We start from the raw sequence: 24,146 nt of genomic DNA, 5'->3' as shown, positions 1-24,146 counted from the left end.
CGCTTCTTTACACAAAAGATGAAAAACTCCCCCCTCTTTTTTCTTGGGCTGCTTGGTTCACCCTCTCTTTTCAAAACCTTTCGGGCCTCTTTCCTTTAAATGTCTGGTGCCGTGGGAAGCTTGCTTTCCCTCTCTCTTCCTCTCTGGCCTCGCTTCCCTTCTCGTGATTTTGATGTGAATGCTGCCCTCATAAATAAAGTCCCTCTCTCGCTTTCTCTCTGTGCTTGCTGCTTCTTCCTCTTCGAGTGGCTTCCTCTTATTCTTTTATGGTTGCGAATCCCATCTTGGTGCTCTGCTGTTCCCACCGAGGATGCGATCGCCGGAGTTCTTGAGGAACGGCGAGGTCCAGGTGAGCCCGCGAGGAGGAGGGCAAACTTCGTCGGGGGCGAGGCGGAGGGGAGGGGGAATGGGAGGGTTCCAATCGACGGTGTCTCTGCAGAAGCTGAGGAGGTTCAACACCATACTTCTCGCGCTCCGAGTCGCCGCCTTCTGCTTCCTCCTCGCCGCCACCATCTTCATGGCCATGAACTCCCATGGCTCCTTCTCCACCAGATGGTTCGACTACGACTCCTTCAGGTCCTCTCTCTTTCCCTCCCTCTCTCTGTCACCGTGAGCGGTGCCGGTAATGACTTTTGAGTCCTTTCTGTTTCTGCGGGATGACTAAAGCGTCCCCGAAGGTGGGTCCGGACGGTCCGGACCTATCTAATTCTCCCTCCCCGTTTATTATTATTCTCTTTTGCATCGCTGCGTGGACCGAGCTAATGATACGGTCTTCCCCTCTTCGGGTCCACACAAGTCCGGGGTTCCGGTTCAGGTTAGATTTAGCCATGTCGGCACTCTTACACTAAACGTAAGTTTGGATTCGGTTATGAGTTCGGTTTTGATTTATAATACAGTGTCCATTTTTCATTTGATTAGGGCTTCATTAATTATGAGCTAAAAGCCTGAAGCAAATACTTACGGACATATAGTGCCAACATTGGATTGGATGCTTTTGTTTATGAGTGAATTGCTAATGTTGTTCCGGGTCGGAAATCGCTGATCCAAACTTTGTTTAGACAGGTAGTAGTTGAATTCTGAACCTCTTGGTGCATGTTTGACTGCCCAGTTAATCTTGTTTTTGTAAAAGTTAATTTTTTCACTGTAAATAAACTTAAGATACAAGGTGAAGTTATTGTTGATAATTTCATCTGCATATTTATAGGAAGCATTCTTTTTGAGGTGAAAATACTCTCAAGATTCAAAATCCAGCCATGCAAACACCCCTTTAAGTCAAGGGCTTTAAATCAAAAGAACCTTTTTAGAGTAGAATCCTCAGGTTGAGCTTGGACATTACACATACAACAACACCATGGAAAAGATGTTGCAAGGGAAATGAGTCCGTCCGACATATTTGGGTTGGAGTCGAAAATCTTAAACCCAATCCGGAATTTGGATCTGGTTACTGGTTAAGTTCTTATTTTTTTGCTTAGTTAATGGATTGGATATATCCGATTCTTAATAAGCTGGACGGCTTTCCGCTGGAAGTGAGCAACACGTTCTCACACTAATTAGGAGGGAAACGGTCACCATGGTGGTTGGTGCTCGGTTCTCGGGTCCGGGTTGGGTTCATAACTCCAGTCCAAATCCAGTAAGTTTCTAAGCCACTGAAATGCGATCTCAGATGAGGAATTCGTAATTTGAAACTTTGCGGATTCAAATAACCCTTTTTGGTTGGATCTGGAGCTATAATTCCGGTTTCCAGTTTGCATTTCAGGTTAGATTTAAATCTGCTTTCTTGCATCCGTTTCCTTCTCCACCGGGGACTTGGGCTTGCCTTTTGAAATGTGGTTAAAATCCATATTTAATTTTAAGAGTGAGGGAAAAAGAATAAAAGATAATGAATTATATTGTCCCAGATTTTTCATTTGCGTTGAATTTATTTTTGCTTTATATTGTAAAATTTTAATAAAATTTGGAAAAAAAAAAAAAAAAGGGACAAGTTTTGGTTGTTGGTAGGTTAACCATTTCTTATCTGTCCTTCAACTTTCAGCTGTATTTCGATGCAACTGGCAAAGAAGCAAAAAAGTTGAGGGTCCGAATTAATGAGCCAACTGACGCTTGGTCTCCCACCTCTTTTTCTTTTGTTCCACTTGCACATCCCAATCATGCAAAAGTAACAACTTACATTAACATCAGTGGTCTCATTCTCTCACCAAGTTATTATGCGTCATTGAAATAACACCAGTCTGGTATGGGTTTAAAGGTCTTTTTCTTTTGCCTTTTCAAATTATTTGAAGTTTGTTCTAAAATTTTTAAAAAAATTAAAAAAAAGGGACCGATCTAAGCATATCTTTTTCCAAAATATTGCGATCCTGTTTGCTTAGATCTCAACATCACCTTTTATATTATGCATGGAAAATTGTTTCAGATACATGGTCGCAGCGAATGCCATTGTCGGCGTCTACTCTTTCTTCGAAATGGGGGCCGCTCTCTGGGAGATGCTGAACGGGAGCACCATAGTGCCTGAGACAATCCAACTGTGGTTTGATTTCACTCATGATCAGGTGAAAACAAGAACCCGTTTATAATCTACAACCTTGTAGTTAGTTTGCATTCTTAGTTGAAAATGGGCTCCTGACTTTGTGAGGATCTCTCGCTGCTCAGGCATTCGCTTACCTGCTCTTCTCCGCAAACTCATCTGCAACCACACTGACGCAGAACTTGAGGAGCAACCAGGTGTGTCCTGGGTTCGACGCGCCATGCGCAGGCACAAGCGCGTTCTGCATCCAGTCCTACCTTGCTCTCGCCTTTGGCTTTGCCGGATTCCTGTTCCTGGCCGCGTCCGCCGTCCTCTCCGGCTTCCGGGTTGCGTGTTTTGTTATTACTGGTTCCCGGTATCATGTGTAAGAAAGGATGGTTACGTAGGATCACAGAAAGGAACTAGCTGTACTTGTGCAATTCCCTCCTTATGGGATTTGAATTTTTCATTTACTTTTTCCGCCTTGTTTTCGCTCGCTGATATGGAGTTAGTGGGGTTTTTCCGGGGTAGCTTTTTGATCTGGTGATGATTTGTTTGAGCTAGCTGCTTGTGAGCATCTCCATTAGAGGGCCTATGCCGCTGCAGAGGATTGTCTAGTGGTTGAGCACTGTGACTTCAATATGGAGGTATACTCTAGTGTTTACATGAAAAAGTAGTGAATCCTATGGCCTTTTTTATTTTCCTTTTTACTTGGGGAAAGCCATCAATCATTGGGCTCCAGCACTTGCGTGAGAAACGAGACACCTCTAGAGTATTTTTTTGCAGTCACTTTTTTGCGGTTCATACCAACCTGTAATGTTGCGGCCGCTTCTATCATGGGGCTGAAAGACTTTCTAGTGTGTACCTGCAGAATTTGAGTCAGTGACTTACCGCTTACCAGCTGCTTGCCTACCCAAGTGCACCAAGCCCTTCTATGCCCTCATCCATTGTGTGGTGAGCCATGTGCGTGTATAAACTTGCAAGTGGAATAATTTTAAACCAGATGGTGACATGGAGGAACTTATTTGGGAGGATTTAGGGACCAACGGACCCAACAAACTGTACACATGTATTTTTATAACAATATTTTTATTTACCTTGGTAGTAGGTTTAATCGCTTTTACTATGATATAAGATCCAAATATGATATAATAAAAGCAGCCAAGAGTCTTCAAGGGTCACCGGTTCCTCGTTTATGTATTGGAAGATGGAAATATGTGTGATGGTGACAAACTTGGGTATTCACTTAAATTTCCTCATAGAAATTCATGGTTATGAGGTTGCATAAAAATGGATCAAGAATTTCTGTCGGACCCGTTGTATCTATTTAATGATGCTTAAGAGGTCGCATTTATTTTTAAGGGTTCGGCCTATGTAAATTAAGAGTGTACCTCGGGAGGAGCCAATGGGGTTTGTTTTTTTTTTCCCAAAAATTTACATTTAAATGTTTAAAAAACTTCATTTATCCAATATAAAATTTTAAAAAATTATATAACTGACAGGCCGGTAAATGTGCATGTCTCTCCGCATTTGCGTGTCTCGTACATTAACAACCGATTTCTTATGATCTTTTTGAAAAATTAACAAAATAATGCCTGGCATTTCTTATATTTTCAGAAACAACCGTAACATCTTAAGACTTTCAAATAAACGCAAGCAAAGATACCAAAATTATTTTTTTACCCTCTAGTCGACATTGGGAAGGTTCCCATGTAGGACGACTGGCCTCCAATTATATCAGCACTATAACATGAGCTTACGTCGGAAGTTTTAAGACGAGTTCAGCTTTATTAAAATAGGTTGCTTGATGACCTCTTGGTGATGTATTGCCCCCGCACTGTAGAAACATATCTTCCAGTAGACAAAAGAGTTAAAACATATCTTCAAGTAGATAAAAGAGTTAGTCGGTGATCTCTTTTTGCTATGCTCTTGTAATTAAGAGTTACATTATACAACTATTGACTACCCATCACAGATTGTTAATCTCTCTCTTTCTTTCTTTTTGGTTTGTTCTTGTAGTAAGGGAACTTCTTGTTCTCAGAGCAAGTTATATATTTTGTCTATAGGAAACACAAAAGATACTTATTTTTATATTGATATTTGAGAGTAATTTTTCTCATTTATATGTTGCTGCCTCTTAAAAACTTAAAATTGATTACTAGCACCTCTTAGCCAATGGAAGAACCAAAAATTTCAGGTTGAGCGGCATTATTTCAAAAATTCTCATACTTAAAGACGTCTACATATAAATTAGTAAATAGTTGAAGGGTTCCACATGAAAATAAAGAAAATTTATGGGGTTGATGCAAGCAACCCTTGTGCCAGCCGACATGGTTTGGCTATTGATTCGATTTTCATGAGTGTCAACATAAGCCTGGGCACGAGAATGTGGGTATCCGACTTGGCTAGGGCCTAAGAAAAATATTCAATTTATTATTTTATATATAATTATAATATTTTATTATGATTAATTATATTTATATATTATTTCATATTAAAATTATATATTTTTAATTTAATCGGGTCGAGCCCGAGTCAAACCCAAACTTGAGTGTCGGGCCGGCCCGATGCCCAGGCTTAGTTAACCTCTTACTTAACTAGCATGTTTCTTATGCAAATGACGCCTCCTATGATCGCAGAAAAAAAAAAGTCTGTTTTTATGAAAGCAAATTAATGATGATGATAACAGAAAAAACCAGACTTATAAAAAGGACAATTAACTGAAAGAAAAAGCAAATTAAAATGCATTTTGGTAATACCACAAAAAATCGTATGATTTTTTTTTTAAAGAAATTTGACTTGCTGCTTTTCATAGTAAAAAACCTACAACTTCCTCCTCCTACTTGTTCTTCCTCTAATCCTCTTGGACTCCATAACAATTTAAAGAAAAGAGGTTGAATGGAGGAGTGCAACCAAAAAAATTCTAAGGGATATTAAGTATAAAATTTTTACTTTTTAAGGGGTATTAATATGTAAATATGCAAATTTACTTAAAAATATACAGTTTTTTTAGGGGTGCCGAAGGGCTTGCGTGCCACCTGGGGTTGAGGCTTACTTCACAAATTCTGGTTGAACCACATAAAAGGTAAACCATGCCAAATATAGAACCCTCGATCATATTGAACTTTATTAATATGTTCATTACATTTGAAACAAATCTCATTACTCATGCTCGTAAAAATGGGGAGATGACTATGGGATTGTTTTTTCTCGAAATCATGTACAAATTTGAGATATCATTAAATTTGAAGACAATTTTGACATTTTGTAACAAATATGAAAATAATGTTGAAGCTTTTTATTGTACATGACAATTCAAAATTACGTTGCTCATGCTTTCACAACATTTATGGCTGGCGACGTAAAATGGTTAGAAATAGCTTCATCGTTCACTGTTCTTACAAATAAAATTAAGGACATTCCTTTCTCATGCTTAAGTAAAATACTTTGGATTGCTTCTGAAAAATCCAGAAGGTAGCCATCCGCTCTCCCTCCCCCTCTGTTTTGTCCCCTTTTGTCCCCCGAACCAAGACAGACCCAACCCTAGCAGGTGGCAGTCGTTCCCGCCGGCCGCCGGAATCGAGTCGGCCACCAATATCCCTCCGACAAATCAAAAGGTCTATCTCTTTCTCTCGATCTTGAACATGGATTTCCAGGAACCGCGGGAAGCGTAGGTTAGGGAACCTAGAGAATTGGGATGGAAAGATGTACTGCCTGCAAGAAACGTGTTTCCATGGACCATGACACTCCTTTTCCTCATTACTTGACGATCTTGATATGCACTTAAGACATGTGCGGCGTGTACATGTTGTGAATGATCGAATTTTGCCTTTTTTTTTTTTTTTTTTTTCAATTTCGTCAGCCATCTATCTTATGCAAATGCGTGGATTTGTATATGGATTTTAGAAGGTCAATTAAAGAACTTATTTAGGTCACATGAATTCCTGAGGTTCGCGAGATCATTCGTAATGACTTGTAGATGTTATACTATGAGGAACGGGGTACCTGCAGATCCGTCCTCAGGAAAAACTTGTCGGGGATCTGATCTCACAAGAACAGCATGCTTTTACGTTAGTGTTGGTATTGATGAAACATCTGTATGTTCTGAGTGGAAGTTGGATGTTGGTTTCGTGGCGCTGTTCTTGAATAATGCTTCTAACAGTTTAGTTGCAGACTATGTCTTGTCTTAAAAAATTAACTATTCTTTGATCGATTTCATTTGCAGATTCCTCTTATTTTGTCGGATGGTTGACATGTATGTTTGATTTTGGTTATACGTGAAGACTTCATATTGATCATTATAAAACATTTGATGATGAGCACGTAATAGTTTTTTAAACATCTTGATGTAGAAGCATATAAATTCAGTTAAAAGACTTAAAAGATGTGGAGCCGAAAGCATGTCGTATACGATGCTTGGAGTTCAGTACTTGCCACCCGGTCTTCCCGTAGGATCTTCAGCAGAAGAGGTTGAGACTATTGTGTTATGAATAACAGAAGCGCAACAAAGATATGAAGTATGTGGCCGTCCTAGTTTCAAGATGTGGGGAGTTCATCCTACTCCCATTAATAGGTTTTGAAATGAAGAGTAATTTGTTGAGTTTTAATGCCAATGGGATCTGATGTGGCTCAAGGCTAATTTCTGTATTTCTAGCTAAGAATCTGCTATAAATTCACATAACTCTCCAGCCTTGGTTCTTAGCCTGGAGGCTTCAAATGGAAATAGAAAAGAACCTTAAGTCATTTGACAAATTATTAATCCATGAAATAGAAGCAATCTTACTTGGTTATTTATGAAATTTATTCCATTGCTTAAAAAGTTGTAGAGCCCTTTGGTTGCAAATTTAAGAGTTGAATCTTGAAAACTTTCCAATTTTAAACATGCAGTGCAGGTTGCATCTCTGTATGACTAGATTTGTGAAAAACATCCTCAAGGTAGCCTTTGGGACCAAGGCAGACAAAGTAAGGTAAAAAGAGCTGGGGAAATTTTCCCTAGGTAAACATTGGAAGGTGAATCGTTTCAGAGGGAGAAAATTGCACTTTGTTTGGACCTATATTCATTTTTATCTGGAAAAGATTCACCTTGTTTGGATTTGACTTTTGAGGGTGGGATAATTTTTTCTGTAAACAAGTGAAGTTGCCACGTGTTTGATGAAATTTCTCTATAAAAATGTAGTGTTTTCCTTCATGACTTGTTTCTACATTGGACTCAACACAATTTTATATGACAAGATAAAACAAGTATAACAATTGCAGCAGCATCATGGGTAGCATGTACGACAACAACAGTTACAACACAGACATAAAACACAGACTGTATGTCTATAAAGAACAAAAAGAAAACTTAAAACTCATGATAGAGAGCTGATGCATGAATCAAGCAATAGAAATTCATAAGGTTCACTTAACTGGAAGTACATAATAAATTCTTCAGGAATTGCTCCACTGAATGCTCCAGTTCTGCATAGTATCTGTGATGCTCCTAGAGGTGATAATTGATCTTGTTCATGACTGCAGCATGAATCTTTAGTACTCAGGTCTTCCTTTGGAGAACCAAAAGAACAGGTAGCAACCTTTCCCTGATTCCTGAAGACTACCAGCTGACACTAGAAGTCTCTGACTCATATGGCCCAGTATTTCCTGTTATTTACTCCATCTCCTTGTGGACTAAATGTATATGAACATCTTATTCCACTAGTCACATGAGCAGCATCTCAAAGTTCATAAAGGTATCAACAGAAGCCTCACACAAGTAGCTTCTATCATCATAATACTTGCCAATCTGCAAAAGAAATGCAACCAAAACAGATAACAGCCAACGGGAAAAAATACCTGCCAATTTTAGGAGTTTGAGACATATCATCCGTGGCTTCCAACAGAAAATAGAAATATCATAACATGACAAGCCAACGTGGTTTCCCCACTGAATTGTAATTCATTAACAGTTCCAGGGGCAATTGTCACCCCAATCCATCGCATTTCAGGTGGTATTCCTCACCTTGACTTATCTCAAAAGCTAATGTTGGATGAGTTATCATAGGTATAACTCTTCTCCTGAAATGAATATGCTACATCTTGCCCTATCACGTGCACAAGAAACAGCAACTAGTAATGCATGGATGGGAAAACCAAATAATGGCACTTCTCAGCCTTCATGAATAGAAAGCAGTGTGCCTCACTTGAATCATCAGAACAAACAGTATGCGCGGGCATACAAGACTCCATTGTTGTGACAATCTTTTCTGGGTGATATTGATGGAGTTGTAAACGCCATGGGTCAATTTCAATCTTCACCCTTTTTTCAGGTAAAATACCTTCTGGTTGGAAAAAAAATCATACGTCCTGGCACATCTTAAAGTGCAAGTTGTTAATTGAAACTCTTCTGCATGTCTTTGAACACATATCTCCTCCCCTTGTCTCTCTTCTTTCTCTCTCTCTCTCTATATATATATATATATAGAATCACATCCTTAAAGTGCCAGACGTATATGTGTGTGTGTGTTGGCAGTTTGTGTCTTTTTGTGATTAGATTTGACAAACTTCCTTGAAGTGCATGCTGTTAATTGCAGGACTTTTACATGTCATAGAACAAAAATTCAGCTCTCTTCCTTCTCTCTTTTTCTGTGCATGTGTGCAGTGCGCACACATCTTTGTAGTAAAAATCAAAACTAATTCTACAAGGTGGGTGTCAACCGATCTTTTTTGTATACCACTGATTAGTTGGTCAGACTAGTCGACCAGTCCATTTTTTGGTCAATTGACTACTACACACACATTCTCTCTCTCTCTCTCTCTCTCTCACTTTTGACTTGGACCAACTAGACACTTTTGGGCATTGAACCTGTTTCTGATTTTGGCAATCTTAGGCTTGCATGTTATTGCATGTCTGTATGACTAGATTTGTGAGAAACAAGTGCATTTTTGTTAATTTCAGGCCTTCTGCACTTTTTAGAGCACATATTTCCACACTCGTGTCTGTGTGAGAGAGTTAGAGAGAGAGAGAGAGAGAGATCATCTTTGTTGTTCTTCTAATTATGAAGTTTGGCAAGAATCTTTGTTAAATTTGGCATTCATAGAGTTCTTTCAGATGGTCTTGGCCCACTATAAATTGTATTTTTTTATTGGTTAGCTTTGATTCAATTTGTGACATGGGACAATACAAATAGATCAATGTTTCAAAGCTTTCCTAAAGTTTCTAATATTTAGCTTTATTGCTTTTTCTAAAAGATGTAGATGTGAACTTTTGTTGTTTTGTTTCATCTTTTCCCTGGTGTTAAATTGGTATATTTGTTTACAGTAGGATATAACATACTGTCTGACAGAAATAATTTGCAAATTTCAGGTTACATTTCAAACTCAACAATACTCAGGTTCAGTCTGCTTATTACTATTTTTTGGATGCCGGTATGTGGTACAAGTTGATAAACAAGGGCCATGGATTGCTTATAACTTGTCAGAATATACTTTGGTTTTAGTTGCAATGACAGATTGATTATGACAAAAACCAACTATTTGAGAATGTGAAATCAGGCATCTGGTGTGTTGCGGAAGATTCTTTGAAAATGTCTGAAAGGGGGAACTTAGAATTGTCAAATTCTTCAAGGAATAAGCAAGTCTCAGGGAAATGTTCGGTTGCCTCTCCTTCAAAGAAACTGCTACCCTATACTTTCAAACGTTTGATGTCATTGGACCATGCTAAATTTGGAAAAGAAACTGCTCTTCAAGTGGGTTCGTTTCTGTTGAAACTTGCAGCACTGGAGGTGGTTAGGAAGATTTCCAAAGCAAGGTGTCCATTCTTGTGGCAAGCTATGCAGGGATTATATCTCCTGACTTATCCTCCATTTCGGTTTCTGCGGAGATGGAAACCTTTCCGTTTTCTGATTGAAGGTTCACAGGTTGGTCTTGCATTGAAAATGTGTCGGTAGAGCTAAAGAATCTACTTGTTTTTAGTGTCTAGCAACCTAAATGCATTGCTTCATATTTACATGTGGTAATACACATGCGAAAGGCACTTTTTGAAAATGACGTTTGTTTGGAGGCCTTAATTCCTGAACAAAAATTGTACGACGAACTCTTCTTGCCATGTCTGCTTGTCTGCCTGGACTTGTACTTAGCTTTTCTTTGTAATCCATAAATTGACCTCTTTAATTGAGAAAAGGACATGTCTAGCTCACAAGGAAATGCAAAGTAAGAAAACGAGTCTGTAGGTGTGAACAAGTGAGGTCTAAGTTCTGAACTGCTGGTCAAAATATTCAGGTTCGTATGATCAGCAAATTCTATGTTCTTTGTTAGGAAACACGAGTTGGTCAAATGGACATATAGGAACTTGATGGCACGAACCATTGTGAAACTCTATTTTTAGGCTTCTTGTTCTTTTTGCCTACAAGATTCGTTGTTGATACTTAGTAGAAGTTGTGTCTGATGTGATGTGCTTTTTCCTAAAATTTACTCCAAAGCTTGAGATATAGAACTTGATAGTCTAGAGATGAACCATTCTGATGATCCTAAACAGCGTCAGTGCATATGGCGACTTCAAGTATTTCATGAGAGTGGCCTGTAATAGGTTTGAATAGAAATGCCCATGTACATGGATGATTCGTCAAGGTGCTTTAAATTGCAATTTTTAGGTGGAATACTTTTTGCATCTCCAACCAACTCAATATCTACCGACTTGTAATGTATGCTTGCAGGTGATGTAATTTCCTACCTTTAGTGTGTTATTTTAAAGACAGGCATGTTCTAGTGTCAGTCACACTTTATCTACAGGATAACCCATGCATGGAAATTCTTTGTCTAGTGTCTACTTAATTTTTATAATGTATATGAATCGTGATTTGGGTATTGCTTCAATGTGTTCTTTTGCATAATCTATTCCCCGATTCATGTGCACACCTGACAATCAGAAGCTCTTTCATTTACAAGGGAATTATTCTAATGCTCATTCTGTTCAGGTGATATGTCCTTATAGACTATGTCTAATATGTGCATGATAAGACTCTATGACAATTCTATAATGTCTGCTTAATTTTTGTCAATCGATGAATGGAGACTGTGAGTACTCTGTAAAATACTCTGTAAATATTTTCTTTCACATAATTTATTTGCTGATTCAGGAGCAGGGTCCTCCTCACCTTGTTCTATATTTTCTTCTTCCTGCAACATCGCCTCCTCCTCTGCATTTGTTTCATCTACCAAATACATGTGCAGTTTTCTGCATACATGCCCTGGTGACCATCTCTCCTCACACTGAAAAACACAGCCATCTTCGAGGGCTTAGCCTCTTTACCATAACCGATTTACCTTCCATCTTTTTTGGGGAGGGAGATGACTGCGTCCCACCTTGGGCTGGTGCGGAACCAGTCTTCCACGCTGCCTGCTTGGGTAATTCTCTTATTGACAGGTTCATCCTGCAACATTTCTCTTCTGCGGTTCTAGCCATTTCAAACACATCCAATAACGTCTGCAAGTGTGCTGCTTGGATTTCTGTCCTGAGATTGTCTTTCAATCCGCCTATGAATGTGCCAACCAGCGCTTCCACTGGCCATCTCCTGACCATATTACTCAGTTCCACAAATTCTGTTTGATATTCCATTATGGTCCCTCGCTGTTTAATTTTCGAGAGTTCCACATTAAAACCAATATACGCGGAAGGTCCAAATCTGACAGTAATGGCTTCCATGAATTGGTTCCAGTTGGGTTTTTCCTACTGAACGATCCAACTGTACCAGCGTATGGCTGGGCCCTCAAGGTGGACTGCGGCATGCCCAATGCGTTGCTCCATGGCAATCCTTTGCCAATCAAAGTACTGTTCTGCCCTGAAAATCCAGCTGAGGGGATCCACGTCTGAAAATTTAGGGAAGTCCATTTTTGATAGTCTGGGTAGTCCTACGTTTTCCCCACTGCATCGAGAAGATTCATACGAAGGCTGGGCATGTGGGTTCATACCTGGTTCGTGGGGAGGAACAAGAGTGTTTTGATGCGAGCTGCTGGCATCAAACTTGTGGAGAACCTCACACAACATACCAGACATCTCCGTCATCATCATCTGCATCCTCTCATCCACATCCGTTAGTCTCTGCCCCAGGTCGCTGTAATTTTTATCGACCTGGTCTAGATGTCCCACCAGCATCTGTCGATCGACATCTGCTTGTTTTCTCATGTTCTCTGTTGCTGGGAGAGCTTCCTTGCTCGTCATGGTGGTTCTGATACCAGATGTTAGCTACTTCTGGTTCTTGCATTAGAAATCTGATGACACAGGACAAAACACACACACCCTCCTAATGCTTGTTAGGCCAATAAGCCTCTCATCGAGAGGTTAATGTCATTAAACCTTGCCTAACCCTAATCTTAGGGTAAGAGTGTATATATATAAGTATGGGATTTGGGTCCACAGGGGATCCAACCCATTATTACAGAACCTATTCTAACCCCCCTGTATAACAGCAATACTGCCTACGACTAACATTTTGACTCTATATTTCTGATGAAAACACCTTCTGCACCTTTTTGCCTGAATGCTTTCATAATTGTGGGAATTGTGTCATTGACATTTTCTTCATTTGATACCAACCTGATTCTGTCAACATTTACATCTGTGCTACACTTCAAGGTTCTATTCTATGCACTAATAATTCTACCTTTTTTTCTTGTATTTGCCACCCATTTTGCAGACTTTTTGGATGTTTAACAATCACATTCTGGTTTTGTCAGAAAATGTCACGGCCATTGTTGTTCCTTTCAATAGCAACAGCATTCACGGATCAATATGATGAGTATAATGAAGCTTCAAACATTGTGGAGCCTGTCGATACTTCTATGATGGATGAATCTCCAGATGGCCTAGTTTCTGCCTCTTCAGAGTACGTCTCGTAATATAAACATCTGTTCTGTATTGATGGTTTAGACTTGAACTGATACTCTGGGTTTACAAATCTATCAATGGCTTCCAAGAATAGACACAAACACCATTCTTGAGAAAATTGTTCTGGGGGTTCTTGTCAGAAGTTTTTGAAATTTTTGATTTCCTTGGGAAAAATTCAAAATGCATAAACTTTAAAAATATATAAATTTCAGAAATTATTTAGAAATTATGGACTTTTTTACTAATTTTCATGCAAAAATATTGACAAAACATTCATAAAATCAACAGAAAAAAAAAGGAATATACAGGATGAAATACATATAAGCAGAAGTTTTTTATTAAAGGGAAAATATCGTAATAATATTACTGTACATTCTGGATATATTTTTTCCTCCTTTTTGGCTAGTTGTAGTATTTTTAAACTATCACCAATAATTTTTTACTTGTTTCCCAGTATTTCATAGAAAAAATTTAACATTGTGTGCTAATTATAATTTATGCTTTGGCTGAACTTACAGTGAAATTCTATGTCACACAGGTATGGGGTGCATGCATTTTTCAGAAAAGTAAAACATGCATGCAGGTGTTGCGAGGACATACATACATTCATTCATATATATATATATATGTGTGTGTGTGTATCTAAACAAATTGTTAACTGCTGAGGTTGTGGCAACTCTCCAGGTTACTGAAATTCAACTTGCTAGTTGATACAATCTGGAAAATACAGGGTCCTGGCCTTTTCAACTTCTTTCGTTTGCTAATGGGTTAATCTTTTCAGGACTTATTGTAGACATAAAGTTGCACCAGTGGTTTAGAACATTTCTTGCTTTTTAAGTTCCTATAGGAATGTGGACAATTTTGATCTAAACTGCTTGTTGGTGAAATGCTCTTTGTCTTATTGGTGTCTCCTTTTTGTTGGTGTTTTAAATATCCTGATGTTCTGCAGGACTGCTGAGGAGACTGGTGAAATTGTTGAACCAGAGAGTTGGCTATCACATCTAAAAGGTGAACTTCAGAAGCAGGGAATTGTTATTCCAGAAAGGTTATCATCTGTACCTAAATACATGTTAGTAGCTATAGTTACTTCAGTCATCTGCAGAGAAGTGCCAGTATGTTTCAGATAGACATAATTTTTCTATTTCAATATCCATTAGTTAATGATTCAGGCTTCCTTGTTGCAAGCCATTTCCAAAATTTTTATATGGCCAGAGTCTAGAGAAGCTGATCATGTTGTAGCCCACATTCTCTTTGTGTAAGGTTTTGCTTCTGTCGATCTATTTTATGTTCTCCTGTCAAGTGTGCCAGAGTCTAGAGAAGCTGATTTTGTTGTAGCCCACATTCTCTTTGTGGATGGTTTTGCTTCTGTCGATCTATTTAATGTTCACCTGTCAAGTGTTTGAGTTTTACATGTCCTTCCTATCAGTACTTCAGAGTTGATACTGGTGTTCTCCGCAATTTTTTGGTATTGGTGTGTTTGTCTGTGGTCTATAGACAACAATTTTGATTATCAGACAAGTTAATAATTGATTAGTTTCTCCTTGGAGATAGATTACTTTATGATAATAAATTCTATAATGGGTACTTTTTTTCCATGACACAGTGGTTCTTATAATTTAGACAACAAGCTTACACTCCTGAATTTTCCAAATAATTGTAAAATATTGTCACAAATTTTTCTGGTGAGTAGTGGTTTATTGTTAATCACTTAGTTGACTTTTTACAGGATAGATGAGGATGAGCTCCAAAGGTTCTATGCTGCTGCAAACAATGATTTTTTGTGCTTTGTTTCATCAATAAAAAAAACTATTCAATGGAGGGAAGCATACCGTATTCTCTCCAAAGAGGAACTTGAGGCATGGTCACATTTGGTCTTTTGGCATGGATTTGATGTCAAGCTACGCCCTTGTCTTATTATTCGCTTGGGATGTGCTTGCTTGTCCTTGGATAATTCTCAAAGGCCTCGCTTTGCACAAGCTGTTGGTATGGTTTCTGCTGTTGCATTTTTCATGTCTTCAGATGCATAGACATTCTTTGCTTTGTTAAAGTCTTGCACTCCAGTGGGGTTGTTCTTGTCACTTATTTGTTTACTTCTGTTAATTTTTTCATTTTTCTTTCCGGTATTTGCTTGCTAATGTCATTGATTATAGCCATTCTTTTGCATTTTATTTGGTTTATGCATGTCTTCTTGTCTTCCTCTAGGTGTTTTGAACTCCTTGCATTTATGTCCAGTGCTTACATTTGGTCTGTCCTAGAGGCTTTTACGACATTGTCTCCTTTCTGTGTTCTTGTATTTTGCAAGGTTAGCATCTTTATTCTCTTTTTTCATTGGGCAATGAGGTGTGGCTAATGTTGCTTTTCTAACTTGGATTCTTGTGTATTCAATTATTTGGTATTGCTATCAGTATCCTATTTTATTATTTGGAAGTAAAATTATGTATGTGCATGTGCATGTGCATGTGTATGCTTTCTGATCAATAGTGTTTTCACTAAATTCAGCAATGACAGCGTTTCTTAAATTGCAAAACCTTGAGCTAGTAAATTTTCTGAGGCATGATAATCTTGTTGTAGCTGCAGGTTGTGATTTGCATGCATTATCTTGTTATGAAACAGCTTGTGATTTTTATGCAATGTCCTGTTATGAAACTTCTTGTCATATTGTGAAAGTACATCTGAACTGGCACATCTTATTCTGCTTCCACTTATTTTTGTTTGCAGTTTCCCAAGTAGAATATGGAATAATGAACTTAGTGAACAAGGATGATCCTCGAATTACTGTTGTGCTGGACTGTGAAAGGATATCAGCTCTCAGATTTCCCATGAAAATGATGAAATATTGTTCAACTCTTATGCAAGACCACTATCCAAATCGACTTGCTTCATTATTGGTGATAAGGCTTCCTCCAGTTGTCCGACTTTTGGCACAGACATTTATTCAAGTAAATTTTTTCTTTCAGTTATTACTCTTGATTTTTGTCTTTCCCTTTTCTTTGGAGGCATGAAATATTCATGATTGTGTTGTATAATATCTTGAACTGCAGTTCTGAAAATCTCACGCCTGGTTGCCATAGACTTAAGTACCCATGTAACGTGCTCAATTGGGTTCAGGTTTGACTGTTTCTAAATCAGAATCTGGCCTAACGATGGCCCCAAGTTTGTTCACAATTAGTGAGCATGGGCATGTTGCAGGTTGGTTGGCTTAAACCAGGTTAACCTAGTGGCACTTAACCAAACATGGATCTGGTATTCTCGTACCTGATGACCTAAGTCACACAGGTATGGGGGTATGGCAATGTCCATATACAAGGACACACACACACATTGATATACCGTTTATCAGTTAATTACTGCTATAAAAGAACACCTGACAATGGCAACTTATAGAATTCTAGTTTAGGTGATTTCATTCAACTTTGCTGTCGAAAGACTGCAATTATCAGAACTAGTACCTAGCTATTGATTATATATTGAATAATTTGAACCTTACTACTGTAGGAACTTGGCCCGGTCGTTGACTCTGAAAATTCAGCAGTGCATATCGATTACTTGGCATGTTGTACATGTGGATTGGATAATTTTAAGTGATTGATGTTCTGAAACTGTTCTTTCTTTTTCAGATGCTGAAACCAGTGACCCGGCAAAAACTGCACATTGAAGGGGACAAGTACATTAAAATTCTCTCTGAGCACCTACAAACAATTCCACTATTGCTAGGTGGCTGCTGTAGATGTGCTCAGTGTTCAGCTCTCACTGCCAGGCACACCTGCCAATCTATTATTGATTCCAATGAGGATCTCCAGCCTAGTGATTCTTCAGTTGAAGTCGTAGATAATTCATATATGCTTGACCAATTGTCTTACAGTGGTCACTGTGACAAAGTCCTCAGGACTGCTATATTAAGCATTCTCATGTTGTGGGTCGTCATTGCACTAATTGCAGGAATCTATGATCCTGAGCAGTATAGCTTGTTGCCATAAAACCTGCAGTGATCAGGTTTGTGATTCATCTACTGTTATGTACATGCACATATTTGTTTCTCACCTGGTGCGTTATTACGTCTGTTGTATAGTTCTATTCAAATTCCTACTTGATATGTGGAGTGTTTGCATGCACTGCTCAAATTTCACAGTGAATTGAAGAGCTGCCCTTCACCAAGGCAAATCTTGTGACTTAAGCAATCTATACGCTTGCAACGTATCTGACACCCATTTTTCAACGATACATGCACATGCATATAGGCATGGGAAAACACAAGTAGCCCTATTAGAACCCAACTAGCATAATTGTATGATTCGTCTTGATGTTGGTTTGTAGAAGCGCTATCGTTGGTGCTATGTAACGATGGCCTGCAAATGTCGAAAGAGAACTTTTGGAAGTGGGAAAACGAATGGAAAAAGTGGGGCTTGAGACCAAAAGGTATGAATTTCTTATGGAAAAGAAAAATTACTGAATTGAAAGTTTTTATCTCCCTCTCCCTCTCTGTCTCCTGTTTTTCTCTGATGAGAATTTTCACATCTACACAAGCCAAAGGACTTCGCTAGTGATAAGGTTTTCACGAGACTTGACCTGACTTTCGGTGTTGACATGTATCTTTTCTTGCTTTTAAAGCATGTTCTGATTATAATATTTACGATTGACATGCATGGAGAGAAAAAGGTTGCCTTTTTTAATGCATGCCAATAAACACCAGCGAAGATCGTCGTTTTCATTTCAGCTCAAAGAGAAGGAAAATGACAAAAATGGAAGTGAAAGTTTAGATGTTGAAAATGAGTAGAGCGGTGCTTTTTCCTTCTTTTTGAAGGGCAACTGAGAAAAAACCTAGTCATAAACTCTCAACCAGCTTTCACAAAGAACAATACCCATGGAAATTGAATCCTGGCTTCTTCAATGATGGCTCGGCTCATCCCATTACGTCAACCCTTTTATATTGATTGAATATGCAACGAATTTGGAGGAAAACCCAAAAAGAGTTCAACTCGTCGAGTATGCCTCTTCAAATTTAGGTTGCACACCTATAGGTTTGGCTTATGCTAGAGATGACAATTATGAGATTTGCACCCCGACTACTTGAGTAAGATTCATGGAACATTTTTTTTCTTGTAGTTCTGAATTTGAATGTACATTTTTTCAAGCAGAGCAGCTTGTGATCGGCTTGTAGCTTGTTTTCTCGAGCCAAGTTTCAGTTCGACTTGTTTAATACACGTGAGACGCCCAAGTTGGGCTTTCGGGTTGAGGTAAATGCGGAGCTTGAGCAAGGCTTTGTGCAGTGTATTTGCTTCATTTTCCGGCCTTATCTTTAGCAAGCAAGGTAGGTTGACGACAAAAGAGATATACTTTGTGCGAACCCATACTTGACCTAATACCTTAGATAACAAAAGCAAAATGATAGTGTATCAGTATGGTAGTTTATTATGGGTTGAGAACTTTCTTCAAGAGCGTTTTGCTAAAGTGAGCTTGATTTGGTGGGGTTGGTAATTCTCTTCTTGTGAGAGATTTGATTGCCTATATGGTTAATTCACAGATTATAATATACGAGAACCTCGTTCTTTTAGTCAAGGCAAGGTTTTGTAGATGGACTAATTAGAGCAAGAAACGGCAAAATATGCATGCCCCCAGCCCGACAAGTAGCAGCGTGACCAAAAAGCTTGACGGTTTTCATCCTCATCAAAGAAGAAAGTGGTTAATCCACTTGGACTTGCTCTGAGCTGCACCAACAAAATTGTAACCTTTTCCTTGAGTTCAGTTTGCTGATGTGTAACATTTAATAAATTTTAAGGTTAAAATTTTAGTTGATGGCTAATTAAGATGGCGATCCAATGGAACTCTGCCAAAAAAGAATGAACAGTACACACCATTTAACCCATTATTAAACCATTATTCCAAATTGTATACCTTTTCTCTTTTAGAATGATGTCAAGATCAGAGAGAGAGAGAGAGAGAGAGAGAGAGAGAGAGGGAGAGAGAGAGAGAGAGAGAGAGAGAGAGGACCCTTCATCACAAAGGTGGATGGTGTCAAAGAGATCCACTATTCTTGGAGTTGGAAGTTAGTCACGAACACTTCCTGTCATTTGCCTAAGGTATAATTTTTTCCGCAATACGATGCAGTTTTTCCTAATTGGTGAACCATACATCATCCATGCTTTTGGCAATGTCCCAAAGACATCTTCCAATAAGTAGGTCTAAAAGAACTTAACGTACGCAGATTGAAGCATAATTGTGTTTGTGCGTGCATATTTTAATGCCTAACATTGTTAATGCGCACACGTATATAATAATGTACCTGTCAGTTTGAGATATCGTTTTACTTGTTTATTCAACAGCAAACAGTTGACCCCGAACATTTTTATAGACTTCAGTAAATTATGCACTCCTCAAATGTATATCAAGTTCGATAACAATTTTCTGATTTAAACTGTCAGAATTTGGTTAAATGTCCATATATACCAAATTCAATCATATATATATGAACCAACCGATTGTTAATCGACCTATCTGAGAAAACTTCATCTAACATAAACCTTACAGATCGCGCGAGAGCCCTGTGGATTCAAGGAAGAGTCTTAATTTCTCCAAATCGCTTTCCTGTAAATTTGGTGCGACATTTGCTTGCTGCCTTTGATAATGAAAGAAGCAATCAGGATGGGGCAACTGGTTTCCGAAATAATGCTTCTTTGGAAGCATGAAAGGTCATTGAACATATCACAGAGGCGTCGTCTGGGCTCTTGGAAGTTGTAACCAACACCCTTTCTCTAGACCAACAACAGCATAACAAATTCTAGATTTCATTAACTATCAATGTCACAATGCACCTGGTTTAATGTTATTTAAATGATTAAATCATTTGTATTCTATACGACCAACATTAGCATCATCTGGCATATATGTCTCAAACACTACATATAAGAGAGAGAGAGAGAGAGAGAGAGAGAGAGAGAAATCTAACTCAGAATATTGATAAAGGTTATTGTCATAAAACTTTTTTCAGAATTTGGGGACCGAGCAGTTGATGAGCCTAATTCAGTTTCTGCCGTGGTAACTTGGTCTCTTTACCTAAAAAAGTGTCTTTCTATTCGCCACGTTGAAGACAAACGAAGGATCTGGAAACATGATGATATTGACCGTAATGCTTATTCCACAAGTAAAGCACCAAAGTGTAAACAAAGATAATAGTTGACAGATTATTATCTACGACCTACTTAATGATTCGACCTTTGGCTTACCTAAGATCTATAACATCGCCAAAAACCAAGTGGAAGAAGTCAAAAGAGCCAAAGAGAGGGAGAGAGAGAGAGAATTAGTTCATGTATCTGATTTGAAGTCCTACATGAATTTCACCAACAAATTCGAAGAGCTGTAATCTAAGACCTAACAAAAGGTGGAAGAAAAGAGACAGATATTGTCTACATCCGTCCACAGTTTATGTGCAATTGACATATCCATTCCTGACCTAACTTAGTCATGCTATACTTGAGACTGAGTTCCGCTGTACAAATTCTTCCTTCTAATGAAATAAAATAGACAACCTTCCAAGGAGAAAGATGAGAACAACCTAGCTTGAATGACATACAAGTAGCTTCTACATGCAGGAGCCCATTTTCCTGTAAGTTAATGGCGCAGCAACGCAACTGTGAGAAATGGATTTGTCGATCACAATCTTATAGCAATCAATTTTGTTAATTACATGTAAGTTGGAGATGAATTTTGTAAACATTCTCTCTCCTTTCATAAAAACAAAGAGAAAAAGGTGTGAATTAATACTAAATGATGAAAATACACATCACATTTTCTCCTTGTTTTTCTCTTAATCATTCATTACAATAGATTAAATAATTTTAGTTAGATGGCTGAATAACTATGGACAGAAAACAAGCGACCAGGATCATTCAATTCGATAGAATGAACATGATACCAAGGCAAATTTTGACCCAGACGTTTTCGGGATGCCCTTAATAACCAACGAATAGCAAGTGCTTTTCCTTGTGTAGATCCTATTTTACTGGGAACTTGATGAGTCGATCTGCCTACACGTCTCGCTTTTACTGCTATATTGAGGGTTACTCCACGTATTGTTTGACGTAAAACACATAGTGGATTTTTTTCTCTTTCTTCCATAGATACTGGGCTGAAATTGACGAACACCCGATACCAACATTAATGTATATTCGTGTTTGAATAGAAACATAAATAGGGCGTGGCCAAACGGTAAGGCAATGAGTTTTGATCGTGTTAAGAGTCACGCTTCAGTGACTATATATATATATATATACTGAAGCGTGACTCTAAGTTCAAATGAAGTTTAGGGACATCAAAAAATGGACCATCTATTTCTATCTGAAGGTCCTCATTTAATCCCATTTTTATTATTTTTATAATCTGAAGGTCCTTAGCACTGGCTGATGAACTGGGATGCTCCCTCCTGAACGTAAGGGAGGAAGGAGGTCGGCTGATGGGGCCACCCGACGAACCGTCGTTGGCCTTCCTCCCTCACGGGGAATCGTCCCCCACACTCCACCCAACCCCCCGCCTGACAGCGGCGGATGGCTTGGGCGCCGCTATCGTGCGGTAGGGTAAGTCCCCACTTCCCTCCTCCTTTTCCATCAAAAGGAAATCAAATTAAGGCCGTTCTTCTTTTATATATATATATATATACCCCATTGTCCAGAGTCATTCAAAACAAATTAAAGAGACCACAAGCCGCTTTTTTTCTACCTACCCAATAAAGGAAAAAAGGATATGGCGATCGTACGCTGTGGAGCGCACCATCTAAGAAGATATACCAGTGGCCACCACACACCGAGATCATCCACAAGGACGCATGCACCAACCACCATGCATGAGCCCCCCAAAAAAAGTGCCCTTTGATGTTCAATGCCCTAAAGTTGTCCACCATGTACTCTGACTAGCTAACTTAGATGTCTTATTTTAGTTAAGCCACTGCATACGTATTGCTTTAAAGTATTCCAGATGGTCGGCGAAAAGACGATTCAGGCCATGAATCCATCCTCATAAGAAATTTGAATCAAGAACTTGTCTTCTCGCATAAACAATCTCTTAACAAGCTGGTTTACATCAACTATATGATGTAGTAAGCTTTAAGATTATATCAAGTCTTAGTAATGATCTTCATGAGCCAACTGTGCGTCCTACGAGCTTATTTCTACACGGTGACGCGAGCTTTTTATGAGTGGAGTGAAGCTGAACCGCGAGCGACGAGGCTTGGCTTCAACCCTATCTCCAACCAGTATGTATGAGTTGTTCACTTCGTTATTGACCAAAAAAAGTTTCTCAAGCAGTAGTGCTTAGATCGGCTCTGCAACTTTTGCCATGGTAGGTAAGTTGCTGCCAACACAAGTTGAGTCATTCTTAAGAGAAAGTCAAGTAAGCTACGCCCAAAGTAATCCAGTGGCTAAGGTTTGGTTTTATAGCCTTTTTTTGCCATGCATAAATAAGAGGACACAGCAGATAACTAAGTGGGCATCTTTTATAAGCCCACTTGGCCTCTCCTCAAGCACGGTTAGATGCAGTCTTAATCTATTGAGTATGAAGCCTTGAGCCAATTTTGTTTTACTTGTTAAAAGTGAAAAGAAAGGGTCCCAGAAAAAGCTTACAGTTTGTGGGTAAAGCACTAGTTCTAGTGGCGTCGATGTTGATCTCTGATGCCAGTAAGCTTGTGTTGTTCGAGATTCCATTTTAGTGCATTCCTATTTGCAGTAACTATTCTCAAACACGAGAAATCTGACAACAGACGAGTAAAGAAGCTTGATAATGACCATCAGGTTGCTAGAGCAAGATACTAGGCAAACATTAGGCCAAGCAACTGAAATAAGGAGTAATTCTATGCTGAATATGGCAAAGAAATCAACACCCACCTTCCGTGAAGCCGGAAATACGGATCCTTGTCGTTGTTGGCGGTTTCAAATTGATTTTCTCTTCTGCGCTGGATATTACGAAGATGCTCATGCAACTTGTTCTAGATATTATCCTCTGCAAGTTGCTGGTTGAAAAAGAATACGTTGGAAACCAATAGTAAATGTGGCAGACAGATTGCAGAAAGTGATTACAGTGTACAATATTGTATGATTCACATATCACATAGTTGAAATTTAGCTAGCTTGCTTTCAGTGAAATAAAGAAACGAGGAACCAATATAATTAGCCTTTGAAGACAGGGCTGTACTCACACTACGAGTGCAGCAATGATCTTCATAGACACAGACAAAAAGGAAAGAAGAAGAAACGCCATGCTTTTTCTCTTGGATCGACGAGGATACGCTTCAAGGAATACGTGTGTAAGGAACACTGTGGACAGATAAAGAACTCGTATTTGACAAAGAGAAAAAGGAAGGAGAAAGCCATCATTCTTTTCGGACAAATTTTGCACTCCTGCGTCACGTCTCGCTTAATGCATTACAGTAAGGCAAGAAGCAATTAGCTTTACAACGTGGCAAAGGAAATGGCGCCTCTTTCTATCTGTGTCACCGTGGGTATGGATGAGCGGAGGGGAGAAAGAGAGAGAGAGGGATCAATACTTTGATACTAATAAAGGTATACCGCTATTGAACCGAATTCAACTCAACCATTAGTATCTTATTATTTTAAGATTAGACCTTATAGATGGGAACTGCAACGTTTACTTAATTGGGGATGTGTTTTGAATAATGTATTAAAACATAGAAGCTAGTTTAGGAAGGAACTAAGAATTCCATGGTCCGGGATATTGCACTAACACTTGAATAGAAAACTCATGTTCTTGTCTAAAGAGAACAAACAGGACCCAATTACTGCT

At 38.7% G+C, this 24,146-nt stretch overlaps 2 protein-coding genes across 2 annotated transcripts; both read left to right on the top strand.

Moving 5' to 3' along the window:
- LOC116253931 (CASP-like protein 4C2) lies at positions 1-2,980 on the top strand. The gene is made up of 3 exons (XM_031628931.2): positions 1-576; positions 2,411-2,546; positions 2,647-2,980. The coding sequence occupies exons 1-3, from the start codon at positions 311-313 to the stop codon at positions 2,887-2,889; spliced, it is 645 nt and encodes a 214-aa protein (XP_031484791.1). The 5' UTR covers positions 1-310; the 3' UTR covers positions 2,890-2,980.
- Positions 2,981-5,948: 2,968 nt separating this feature from the next.
- Positions 5,949-17,454, top strand: LOC116254377 (uncharacterized). The gene is made up of 9 exons (XM_031629752.2): positions 5,949-6,117; positions 7,388-7,467; positions 9,843-9,904; positions 10,031-10,395; positions 13,211-13,359; positions 14,311-14,406; positions 15,088-15,344; positions 16,080-16,300; positions 16,979-17,454. The coding sequence occupies exons 2-9, from the start codon at positions 7,406-7,408 to the stop codon at positions 17,336-17,338; spliced, it is 1,572 nt and encodes a 523-aa protein (XP_031485612.1). The 5' UTR covers positions 5,949-6,117; positions 7,388-7,405; the 3' UTR covers positions 17,339-17,454.
- Positions 17,455-24,146: the final 6,692 nt, after the last annotated feature.

This window comes from Nymphaea colorata, chromosome 5 (genome assembly GCF_008831285.2).
Source record: "Nymphaea colorata isolate Beijing-Zhang1983 chromosome 5, ASM883128v2, whole genome shotgun sequence".
Taxonomy (NCBI): Eukaryota; Viridiplantae; Streptophyta; class Magnoliopsida; order Nymphaeales; family Nymphaeaceae; genus Nymphaea; species Nymphaea colorata.
This window is presented reverse-complemented; position numbering and strand designations above follow the sequence as displayed.